The sequence below is a fragment of the Alosa sapidissima genome, chromosome 2, assembly GCF_018492685.1.
Source record: "Alosa sapidissima isolate fAloSap1 chromosome 2, fAloSap1.pri, whole genome shotgun sequence".
Classification (NCBI taxonomy): domain Eukaryota; kingdom Metazoa; phylum Chordata; class Actinopteri; order Clupeiformes; family Clupeidae; genus Alosa; species Alosa sapidissima.
In genome coordinates, this window is record NC_055958.1 from 34,659,382 (window position 1) to 34,672,340 (window position 12,959).

Sequence of the window (12,959 nt, forward strand, 5' to 3'; positions counted from 1 at the left end):
TTATGTGTCATTTGTATGATGTAAATTGAGGAAGCAAAATAAAAGCAGTATCGGCTCCAAATATCGGCTCAAGAAAATCGGCAGGCTGTATTGGTCATCGGCTAAGGCTGATGGAAAAAAAATCGGTATGGCTGGCTTTATTCATTTCTGCCAGTTAGTGCTTTTTCCCCTGTGTATAAGTTACACTACATGCATTATTGTGTTTGACACTGAGGATAGCCTATCTGAGACGGTGGTCTGGTTTAAATGAGTTACGTTGTGAAATTGAGAATGGCACAGACTAAATTGTTTAGTCTATTTCTTTGTATTGTGAAATTGAAATGAGATATGGACTATTATAATCAATAATATGTTGAAAATAATTAAAAGTAATCAATTTCTATGAAAAATCTATGTCTGTTGTGTGCGTGTGTCAAGGTAAAGCCTAGGCCTACAGTGTGCATACTGTACTGCGCAAAAGCGCCACTTGCGCCTAGGCTATTTCATTGTATCGCCGCCTTGTTAGGCTATGCGCGGGGTGTGCCAACTTTTTATGAGATAGAGAGACCCCCTTAAAGGCAAAAAGATAATTCGAGCCCTGTCCAAAATAATAAATTATAAAAAACAATCATGTTAATACTTAGACTGCGCAAAGCACAGGGCTTTATTTGGGGCAGGCGTATTGGCAGGCCTTTATTTCTACGTGCGTTTTATGAGACATGCATTTCGTTTGGAGCGCATACCGCTATCAAAAGCATGCAGAAGATTTTCCGTTTGGTTTGGGATTTAATTTACTTTTGGACAGTTTGATTATATTGCTCAATTTTGGGACTGATGAACATTGAAATCTGTGGGGTATGATGGCTCACTATTAGCCTACATTTCATGTAGTTGAAAGAGTCGTTATTTTCACCCGCTGTTTTTGCGAGATCAAGGCAGCTGCTTTTTCATTCATTCAAAACGTGCGCTGTGCTGTAATGGAAATCTTATTGCGTAGCCAAGTAGCCTAAATTGAGTTTGAATTGCATGACTTAGGCCTACTTTATTAAATTCGTAGGCTGGAATGCCTCCAGTCGCGGCAACAATTGTGTTAAAATGTAGTAGCCTAAACCTCTGGCAAGCTCAGAAGGGGACGGGAAGCGACTGAGCTTGAGAGCGACGTGTTGGAGACCCATGGTGTAGTAGGACAACGACTTTTCATTGACAACAAGGTATTAAACCAACCAACAATATAAAATATTAAGAAGAGCTCTTATTTCATTGAGTTAAACAATGTCTTCTATTGCTCGTGCACTGATAGCCCTTCTGGTAGGCAATTATTACATCGCAGTGTTTGCAGTGAACTAACGCTATACCGTTTTTTAAGCGATAAAATGGTCCCACGCCACACTTCACCGTGAACTCTTCATAAATCAAAACGGAATCTCATAGGTAACTGAGTAGCCTAGGCTATAGCGTCAAATATTGCCCCCGGGTGGTAGCCTATAATGTTTAATTGCTGCCACACAGTGAAATTAATTTCATTGCTTCAAGACACACTATGTAACGCAAACTGCATTAGTTTATTGACAACAAATGAACGTGATCTAAAAAAAAAAACGAAATTCTTAATGATCAACTATCGACCGTTGATTAATTATGCCCATCCCTAGTTGGAAGGAGATACAGAGACAGAGAGGGGGGGGGGGGGACTCACCTCACATGTGTTAGTGCATACAGTATGTTACATATGTCACATAGTGCCTGGTCAACTGAGTCTCTAAACTGTTGACTCACCATTTACTTCCCATCAACCTTTCAATGAGCCTAACTCACCTCAATCCACAGCTCACACTGAAACCTGTGGAGACTACCACTGGGCCTCTGTCTGACCAATCAAATCACAAAATCGACTGATGCCCCCTGCTACATGTAGAAACCATAGAGTCTGAGGACAGGAATAGCACCCTGACCAGTGAATTACACACACAAAAAAGCTTTTAATTAACCATGATAGCCATTATCAAACAGAGAGAGAGAGAGAGAGAGAGAGAGAGAGAGAGAGAAGAAAAAGGGGGGATATAGAGATTGTGAGGGGGCCAAGGAGCCTAGGAGGGCACAGTTGCCTTGGAAACGTCATGTCATTTTGTCAAGGACGTGGCTGTGTGCACTCACAGCAAGTCAAGCACAGCCGAAACTTACTGAGAAACGCTAGGAACAGAACTAGCTTCCTGATTAGAACAGAGACGAGTCCACACAAGAAGGGAGGAGGATGAGAGGTGAACAAGTGGAAGAGGAAAGTGAAAATAAACTGAATGAAGCACAAACTCTCAACGTCTATTTAGCCCTTCACCTCAGTGGAGTTAACCAAGTCCCTTTGTTCCTCATATTATATGCTCAAGCTCAAGGTGATTACATAATAAACACATGAAATCCACTTAGCCAACGAGTCACATTGAAATGCCTGATTGCAATGTTGTCATTTGACAAGGTTCAGTTGAAAGAAATCAAAAGTAGAGAATGTTCACTTAAGTTGGAATGGAAATGGTCTCCTAGTGTGCAATCAAACTAACCATTCAATAACAAACAATAAATAATTACAAAGAATTAAACCATTCAAACAAATGAATAAATAAATACATCAGAGTCATGTAACCAAACTATTTTACTAAACCATTCAAAGTCAAACTAAACGCAACCATTCACTATCAAACTAAACCTAACCATTCAATATCAAACTAAACCTAACCAATCAATATCGTACCACACTTCATTACCCTTCACCCTTTCAACCCTCCATTACAGTACCCAACCAAAGCGTTCAGTACTCTGCAACCAAGCGTGGCCATTCAGTACTGTCTTATTCAGCACTGCGGACTGACCTGGGTAGGCGGTCCCCATGGCCCAGTTGGCCCTCCTGGCCACGCCCCCAACTCCACACCTCTGTGTACAGAGAGGGCAGCAGAGGTTCCGTTTCCACGGGAACGGGCATCTTCTTGCCTCCTGCAGAGCCAACTCGCCGATGGCCCCACTTTGACATCAATGGGGAACCTGAGGAGAGGGAATGAATACGAAGGGACACACACACACACACACACACACACACACACACACACACACACACACACACACACACACACACACACACACACACACACACACACACACACACACACACACACACACACACTTAAATGCTGATATATATCTCAACAAGACTCCAGGACCTGGGTTCAATATTCACATTCACACCCTGAATTCTCAAACCTAAAGATGAATAGTACAAATAAATATGTTGACTACTATGTCTCCTTTTAGATGCAAGTATGTCATAAAAACAACATTGACAAATTATGTGTGGACACGTTTTGAGATGTGATTTGAGTGTTCAGGTATACAAAATAATCAGCTGATATCACCAAACAGTAGATGACCACTGACTGTATGTTTTCTTGTCTGTGTCTGTGTGTGTATGTGTATGTGTATGTGTGTGTGTGTGTATGTATGTCTACTTTGTACGTGTGGACCCGTCTCAGGTGTGTTTGCGTACCCTGACAGCTGAGCCCAGGTAGTGAGTTCCTGCGTCCGGCCTTGCTGCTGCTGCTGCTGATCTCCTCCAGCCGTACGTCCATCAGGCTGGCGCTCCTGGTGCTCGGACCCCGGACCTCCACCCTCAGCAGCCCGCTCAGCGGGTCCCGAGGACCCTCACACAGCCCCGGCACGCCCACCTCTCCCCCGCCACCACCAGGACCGTTTGGGGGGTCCAGGTCCCGCTCCAGACCAGAGTCCTCGTCAAAGGTGTCATCGCAGGTGGACGCCAGGTGCTCGTCGAAGGCAGGGTTCAGGTGAGTGTGTGGACAGGTAGGCAGGCAGGCAGGTGAATGGAGTGGGACAACGGGTTGGGTCACACCTGGATGGGGCACACACATTGGTGTTGCAGGTGTACTGGATTCACCTGTAACAGCTGCATACACCACACCTGAAATGTATTACTAGAATGCAACATACTGTATGTACAGTAGATGATGCACACCTGGTTGTCGGGATGCACGATTTGGGGAAAATATCTAATTGTGATTTTATTTTGTGACAGATATTGCGATTAGAGCTGTCACTTTTGTGAAAAAAATCCTGTTTGATTCTTGAGACATAATTGTTCATTGAATCGATTGTAAAATCGATTTTTCATGTCTAAAGTAGGGCTGTCAATCGATTAAAAAAAAAAAAATCTAATTAATTACATACTCTGTGATTAATTAATCTAAATTAATCGCATATATAATTTTTGCTGTGAAAGTATTTTAAATATTTAAATTCAAATTAATCATTGAATAATCAGCATTAGTCACATTAAAGTTCAAAAACTCTTATTATTATTTTTTACTGTTCAAATAATGGCCATAATAATATATGATATGACCTAATATGCTAAATAAATTCAAAAGTGCTTCGGGAATAAGTTTTTTTTTCACATACAAGGCATTTCAGGCCACAGATATAACCTAGGGGACACAATGAAAATAAATTAACACTCCCCTCAATGTCAACAGTTATTTCTTTGCATTGATGTGCGACTATAGAGTTGATGAACTCCGGTGATATGCAAATTCCTTGCTGCAGACATTGCAGAGGACTTTATTTTCAACACTTTATTTTTATCAACACCATCAGGCCGTTTTTTAAAAGTAAATGTTCCAATCAATGATCTAGGAAGCACATTTTCTTCTCTCTCCTTCATTTTACAGTCTAATGGTTACAGACTAGAACGGCTCGGGGGTCATATGGAATCGATTAATCTGCACTAATTTTTTTTAATCAGTTATTTTTTCTCAAATTAATTAATCGAAATTAATCAGTTATTTTGACAGCCCTAGTCTAAAGACGTTTCAATTTTCAACGCCAAATATAGGCCAATCCATGAACAACTACAATGTAACAGGCATTAGGACAAACATAATAGGTGCGCTTGAAGACGCACAAGCCAGCAATATTTCTGATGATTTCTTGGCGTGAAGTTTCATGCACAATGACAAACAGGAGTGCAACATTCTCGAAAAACAATAAGCAGAGTGGACTGCCATAACATTAGTGAAAAACATTACTGCAGGCTTCAACGTGGCTGCGTTTACAATTAAAAATGTCAAACAAATTTCGCCTACATAAAACTCACGACTGCACAGTTTGCATATCGCTTTGTTCTTCTCCATAGTTTGATATACCCAAACCCCGAAGTGCTTCCATATCGAACTCCTCTAGTTATTAGGGCCTATCACTCGTCTCTCTCATGTCGCACAGGTTGATCGCGTTGTCCTCAATTTTTTTGCAAAACACCAGCAGCACAGCAGCCGATTGAAACAGCTGTTTCCGGAGCGTAAAATTGGTGGGAATTTTCTTTTTAGCTTTCGCAATGCTTACTGCACTAATTCTTTGTTATTTTTCTGCTTGTTTGTGAGTTTTGTTACATCTAGATTTTTTATTTGTTCAATTCGTTTTAAATTAATAGTGTACATATATTTGGTTAAAATCGATTCCCTATTTTAGTTTTCGAAACTTGTGTTGGTTGGTCCAATCGATTGTGCAATCGATTTTCGAACGTAAAGTGACAGCCCTAATTGTGATTGAATAAGATTTGCAATATTATTTTTGAATGTGAATTATCTGATTCAGTTCCATATTCCAAATGTCAATTTAATTTGTGCCACCCCTGATTGGTGAGCACAGCCAGTGCACGAGAAGCACAGCACCCCAGATGGACTGCTAAGCTCACCAATCAGAATGTCTGTGCCTCTCACCCACTACGCACACCCACCAACCAGATGTGGTACCGTCAAGGAGGATGACATGAATATAAAAGTAACAAAATTACCTGTGCACTATTATTTGTAGCTTTTGCGATCAGGTGTTGGTTCATATTGGGGTTGTGATTGCGATAATTGTGCAGCCCTACCTGGTTGTGTTTCACTTTCACTTGTATGGACTACACCTGTCTAAGGTACACCGTATACGCATGAGGCAGACCTGATGCGCTCAAATTCATTGAACAGAGGCGAACGTTTGCGGCAAAAAAGTTTGCCTGAACAAATACATTTGAGCGATTTTGTGTAAAGATTCCATCTCAATGATACCTCTCTCCATCAAACTTCCAACATGCTTGCAGAGAACTACTTCCTCAAACTGTTTGCGAGTGTTCGCTGGAAAACTGTTAACAAACATTCAAGGACGTTCCCCTATGTTTGCTAACTTGAACGCACCTCTGGTCTTGTTAGACAGGTGTAGGAAATACTGCACCAGTCTAGGGCATACCTGAACAGGGAACACTTGAATGCAACATATACTGTATTGATGGTGCCACACACAGTAATTTTAACACTGACCTTGATCTAGCCTAGTTTGGCTATTTAAAGCTACTTTATTGCCAAAACACAACACAATGTAAATTAACTATAACAAACAATAAAGGACTTAATCACACAAAGTAGGCCTACTATTTTACTGACTATAAAAAAATAATAATTATGTAGGAAGTTTAGAAGTTTAGAACCCAGAATTGACCTGCACACTACAAAAGTGCACCGAATTCAACACAAATGACTCCATACACTTGGAGGAGGTATGAGTCCTTTCTTCTCCAGATATCTTAGGATTTCGCCGTAGTATCGTTTTAGTATCGAGCATCGTGATATTTATGGCAGGTATCGTATCGAAGTCATAATTTTGGTATTGTGACAACACTACTGTATTGATGGGGCCACACTGTTTACATGACACCTGCGAGGAACACCCTTGCATATAGACCCTTTCAACAATAAAAACAAAAACAATGCTTGAACGTTCTATTTGGGTCCCAATCTACTTCCTCTGTATTAAGATAACATATGGAATGTTAAAACGGAAGCCTTGTGGGGCCAACTATGATGCTGATAATGGAACTCTCTTTAAAGGGTCTATAGCAGCACCCTAGATAGATCATATGCTGCTGGATAATGCCCATGGTTGAGTATATGGTAGGGCACCTGGATGAGGCTTACCTGGTGGGCTTCCACTCTGATGGAGCTGGGTGCCGTGACTGGCGGGTGGAAGGTGGGCGGAGGCTGGCGCGAGGCCTGGCGATGGCATAGGGGTGGTGTTGGGTTGGTCACTGACGGGCGAGGAGGGAGCGGAGTGGGCGGCAGTGCCAGTCTGCTCGGACAGGGACAGATCCGACATGCGCTTGAGGTAGTTCTTCAGCTCCTGCTCGTCGGGGAACTGAGAACTCCTGGTTCTCTTCACAGGCGCTTTGGCAGTGTCTGTCTGTGCTGGTGTGCTCCCCTCATCAGGTTCTACCACGTTCCCCGCTTTAGAACCTGCCTCCGGAGAATCTCCAGCAGAGCCCACTGCGGGACAGAAGGCCTCAGACGACAGCGACGATCCTACGTGATTGACATCTTGGGTGACCTCGTTTGACCCCTGACCTTCTGAACTTTGACCTGGCTGCTCCTGCTGAGCCTGCTGCTGTTTCTCTGGGGTGCTCTCCTGCCCCTTGACCTCGTTGATCTCCACTCCTAGGGGACAGTAGTGGTTGTCGGAGATGATGACGTGGTCGTCGCGGTCGACCATGGTGTAGAGGAGCTGCTGACAGCGGCCGCACTTGTCGAGGGAGAGTGTGCGGGCTGAGGAGGGGGGCAGTGAGCGCACCAGGGCCAGGCTGTGGAAACCCCCACATGCCACCTGCACCACATACCTGCACAGGGACACATAACCAGGTAATACACATTAAAACCCAAACAGGACCAATACACTATATGGGGACACATATCCAGGTTACACAGATTATAACCCAAACAGGACCCATACACTATATGGGGATACATATCCAGGTTACACAGATTATAACCCAAACAGGACCCATACATTATATGGGGACTCATATCGAGGTTACACAGATTATAACCCAAACAGGACCCATACACTATATGGGGACATATATCTAGGTAATACACATTAAAACCCAAACACGACCCATAAACTATATGGGGAGTCATATCCAGGTAACACAGATTAAAACCCAAACAGGAGGACCCATACACTATATGGGGACTCATATCGAGGTAATACTATTTAAAACCAAAAAAGGAATCAAAAAAGACCCATCTGTATGGGGGACACATATCCAGGCAATACAGATTAAAACCCAAATGAAACCCTCGTAAACAAAAATACAGCTCAAATTAAGAGACCACTGCAAATGTTTCTGATGTCATCCTACAGTTGCTAAGTGACATTCAAATAAGTTGACGGTCATATTCAAATTTGCAATGGTCTCTATAATGATCGCCTCTGTGTTGTAAACAGCTCTTTGAATTCAGTATAGGAAATTACTCAGTATAACAAATATATTAGCAAATAAATTATCCATTCTAGGAAATATAATAGGAAACATCAGAATAACAAATTTATTCATTCAAGGACATACAGTAGAGAATGTGCTCAATAGTTAATTTTAGGAAATCTAGAGGTATGTTAAATACAATGAATCCTTCAATCCTTCCTCACTGAGACATAAATAACCCCACTCACCTGCCAGCCAGGTCTTCTACCTTCTGTGGTCGGCAGACGGGCGCGTTGCCCTGGGAGACCAGTCCGAGCTGGCACCCGCTGCCCCACGCCCACACCTCGTGTCCGACGGACAGCGCCAGCGTGTGCTGGGCGCCGCACGCCACGCTCTTTGCCCTCACCAGCCGTGGCGTGGTGCCCTCCGTGTCCAGCAGCGTGATGGGCGTCGGGCTGGGCACTTGGCTCCGCCCTGCCAGGCCGCACTGCCCGTGGCTGTTGTCACCCCACATCAGCACGCAGCCGTCGCGCGTCACCGCCCCGCAGTGGAAGCTGCCAGAGGCCACGGACACCACGCCACGCCCGTTCAGGCAAGCCTCCTGCAGGGGCTCCGTCGAGTGGGACCCTGCACCCTGTTTCCATGGCAACTCCCCAAAGCTGTACACAAAGCCACCTGAAAACGTGTGTTAATATTCTATAACATAAAATAGTGATACTATCAGTATCAATATTACTATTGCTATTTTTCTTAATATTATCGTTATCATCATCATTATTATTATTGTCTTCATCATCGTTATTATCAACATTATTATTATTATTATTATTATTATTATTATTATGTAGTCAACAAAATGTGATCATGAAAACTGTCATCCTTTAAGTCTGTCAAGCAGCTGTAATAGCTAGTGACGGCAGCAATGCTGAAAATGAATGTGAGGAATTTGTCAAGCTGCCAAAGAATTTACACCAGAGGCAGTAGAAGCTTACTGCCTCACATCTCTTAACTTCCAGTAATGCCTTCACACACGGTCTAAAAGTCTCAAATGCTTCAGAGGAAAAATTACAGCCCTTACATGCAAAAATGCAAAACCATGCAAAAACGTGTTCAGTAGCTGTTATGTACAGAGGATATGCAAGTGGTGTCTGTATGTGTTTTAGAGAAGCATTCCACTAGGACAAAGACAAACTGGTCTAAGACTGACACATGTTTGTTCACTGTGTTTTATTTCTTTCACTTTTCCAGTGATTTTTTTCTCTTGTAATTCTTTAATAAGAATCTGAGCTGTGCTGTGTAAAAGACTTGAAACAGACAGGACCGAGCTCTGCCATACTATCCTCTAATTAAGCAATATAGCACGAGTGAGAGTGGGGTTGGTCATGGATATTCCCACGGGTGTTGTTCGGCCGTATCCACGAGGCCGGAGGCCGAGTGGCGCAGGCAACAACAGCCGTGGGAATATCCATGACCAATCCCACGATCACGAGTGCTATATTGCTTTTATACAACAATTCTACCACAAACTAAATAATCTGAAAACATCCCGTTATTGTTTAAAAATGTTAATTTCGACATCGTTCTTACGCATCAAAAAATAGTTCCCTTTTCAATAGACAGCGTCTTGGTTGCTAGGTAACCAACATTCCAGATCCCTCGTTACGGGTCTTTGTGGTTTACGTGTCTTTTTGAAAGAAATGTTGAAAGTCGGGCTGAAATCACATTCATATCTAGGTTTGCTGCATGCATGTTACAAGGACACTGGACCATGTCATGTAAAGGACATGGTACTGCAAAAAAACGGAAACATAGTCTACATTGCAGAACCACTCAACTTTATTTACTATATTTAGCTAATTATGCTAACGTTAGTCTCCTCCAAGTGACAATCATATTATACACAATGCTGGCAATGCTGAGAATAAATAGCATCCTCGTTTTATCTTACTTACATTGAGTTGACTGTGCTGCTTAATCCACAGATGTGGTGAAGCACTGTTTCGTTATGGTTTGCTAAGGAGTAACCCATTGCTTAAAATAGTGGAGGGCTGGGATGAGAACATTGTGTCAAATCTTCGCATTGTATCGCGGAGTGATTTATTATTAGCTGTGCAAAGTCTGAGTTGAAATGTCCAGGGATATTCCAACTCATGGAACATCTCTCGGCCAATCAGAAACAAATAAATAGTTCCATAGAACCCAATTGTTGTATAAAAAGCAACGATTTTTTTATTTTAGCGTTCTGATAGAGAATGTCGTTTATGTTTTGTGTACTGCCTCACCTTCAGTCAGCAGGAGGCCATGGCAGGAGCCCAGGGCGGCCTGGATCACAGGCCTGGAGAGGAGCACTCTCTCTGGGCTGACGCTGCAGGAGTAGCCCCTCCACCGGTGGAGCACACCGCGCTCTCTGGAGCTCTCATCAGCACCCGCCTCTCCAGAGCTGCAGAGAGAGGGAGGGAAAGAGGAAAAGAGCAGAAGAGAGAGAGAGAGAGAGAGAGAGAGAGAGAGAGAGAGAGAGAGAGAGAGAGAGAGAGAGATGAGACAGGGAGAGAGGAAAAGAGCGGAAGAGAGAGAGAACAAGAGAGAGAGAGAGAGAGAGAGAGAGAGAGAGAGAGAGAGAGAGAGAGAGAGAGAGGGAGAGAGATGTGGAAGGAAAGAGGTTTAATTTGTTTATTGAACCTGTATTTAAACCTACACAGTACACTCATCAAAACTTACGATGCATGACAACATCTGCCTACACACACAAAAAGAAGATGAGAGGAGAGGAAGAGGAGAGGAGAGGAGAGGAGAGGAAGAGGAGAGGAGAGGAAGAGGAGAGGAGAGGAGAGGAAGTCATACAAAGACAGGTGGAGAAAGAACGAGAGATAGAGAAAAACAAGACATGGAGAAAGAACGAGAGATAGAGAAGGAAAGATGAGGGGGAGGTAGACAGAAAGTGAAACAGTCACAGACGTGATGAAGTTCTCTACGTTTTTTAGGGGTAAGCACTGTTCCCATTTTCATTCATGGGTCATTCCACGTCAGTTCAACCAGGGCCCACGCACTTAGGTCTCAAAAAATTCTGAAAAAATTACCAGGTGTACCTATGTTACCCAGGAGACACACTGTAAAATTACTCTTATGTCTTTCTTTTTTATTTTCCACCCTGAACATGGGCAAAATGCCCCATTGACATCAATATGTTTTATATAGAGTCACCACACTGCCACCTGTGGTTGTATAGAGTAACCTGTGGTAGCTCTATACAAAACATATTGATGTCAATGGTGCATTTTGCCCATGATCAGGGTGGAAAGTGAAAAAAAAAGATTTGCATAAGACAAGTCAAATTGTTTTTTTAAAAAGAAAAGATTATGGAGAATAAAGAAAAAAATATTTAAAAAATCTTTGTATATTCCCACAAGGTGTTTAGGTGCTCTGAAAATGAGAACCAAAATTATTTTTTAGACTGGTAAGGTCTGCTGTTCAGACCCTGAAGGAATTTATTTTCTGTTCATTGTTTTTTGTGAGAGTGTTTCTACTTATCTCAGTAAGGAAAATAAATCAAGAGCCTATGTTGAGCTACAAATATGTCTTCTGAAGGCTTAAACAGAGCCCAGCCAAAAACTTTTTTGTATCAACTTTGAGGGACAGCTATGACCATGCAGGATTATCCAGACCAAACGTGACGATTTTGCTACATACTATTCCTATTTATGTACCAGCATGCAAAATTTGAGCCTCCTACATGGTTTAGTTCTTGCGCTGTGGGCTTGTGACAAAAAAAAGAGCTCGAACTTTGACAAAAAAAAGAGCCCGAACAAAATCGACACCCCCCCTCCCCCTGTAAAACTGGCTGTATCTTGGAAAGTATTGATCTTACATAAGAGTAACTTTACAGTGTGTCTCCTGGGTAACATAGGTACACCTGGTAATTTTTTTTTAATTTTTTGAGACCTAAGTGCGTGGGCCCTGGTTGAATTGACGTGGAATGACCCTCATGCACTTACGGTTCTGGACAGATGTCCTGCACACTAGTCTCTGTAAACTTTGCACACCACACAAGAACTTATTTACACCTCTGCACTTATTATACTCATTCATTTCCAAGCCAAAACATTTCCAACCAACACACACACAGACCACACATCACATAGTCCACAGAGATATATTATGCATGCAATTTGCCATTTGCAATTTGAGTCGGCTACTTAGAATGAATAGAGAATCACCAAGAGATTACACAAGCATAGGCCACATTACAAGATCCATGTTACTTCAGATTCAGTGCCTGGAAATACTATTACCTTTTACTTGTGTCCATTAGTGTGCCATCATCATACCGTCTGATTATAACACTGGCATCTTCTGAGAATAGTCAATCTGCAAAAGAGGGAGTTGGGCATATTGTTCCAGTCTGTTTGTGGTTTAGATAGCCTACTGGTATGACAGCAGGAACAATGGCCCCCAAAGGGAATGGAGTCTGACATAACCTCGAGTGTGTGTGTGTGTGTGTGTGTGTGCGTGCGTGCGTGAGTGCGTGTGTGGTCCAGATTTTGAGATGCTGCGTTTTGACCTTCAGTGCATAAGAGGTCTTAGAACAATGGTTGTTTGACAGCGGACAGAAACAGCAAACTGTGGTTTGCCATGTTCTAGCCATTATGTGGTTTCTGTGAAAATGCCAGTAGGCCTACTGTCCAGCACGGAGGAT

The 12,959-nt window shown here is 42.7% G+C and overlaps 1 protein-coding gene across 4 annotated transcripts in view; it reads right to left on the reverse strand.

The window, feature by feature from the left end:
- The window catches only part of LOC121692780 (alsin-like), a 55,686-nt gene that overhangs the window by 42,175 nt on the left and 552 nt on the right, over window positions 1-12,959 (reverse strand). For 3 of the 4 annotated variants that reach the window (XM_042071690.1, XM_042071673.1, XM_042071663.1), the window contains exons 2-7: window positions 12,556-12,631; window positions 10,549-10,706; window positions 8,515-8,941; window positions 6,987-7,678; window positions 3,509-3,922; window positions 2,841-3,009 (exon numbers count right to left, since the gene is read on the reverse strand). In XM_042071690.1, coding sequence (XP_041927624.1) covers window positions 2,841-3,009; window positions 3,509-3,922; window positions 6,987-7,678; window positions 8,515-8,941; window positions 10,549-10,706; window positions 12,556-12,572 — 1,877 coding nt within the window. In that variant the 5' untranslated portion in view covers window positions 12,573-12,631. The remainder of the gene's footprint in view (window positions 1-2,840; window positions 3,010-3,508; window positions 3,923-6,986; window positions 7,679-8,514; window positions 8,942-10,548; window positions 10,707-12,555; window positions 12,632-12,959) is intronic. The other variant, XM_042071682.1, reaches the window with a different exon arrangement.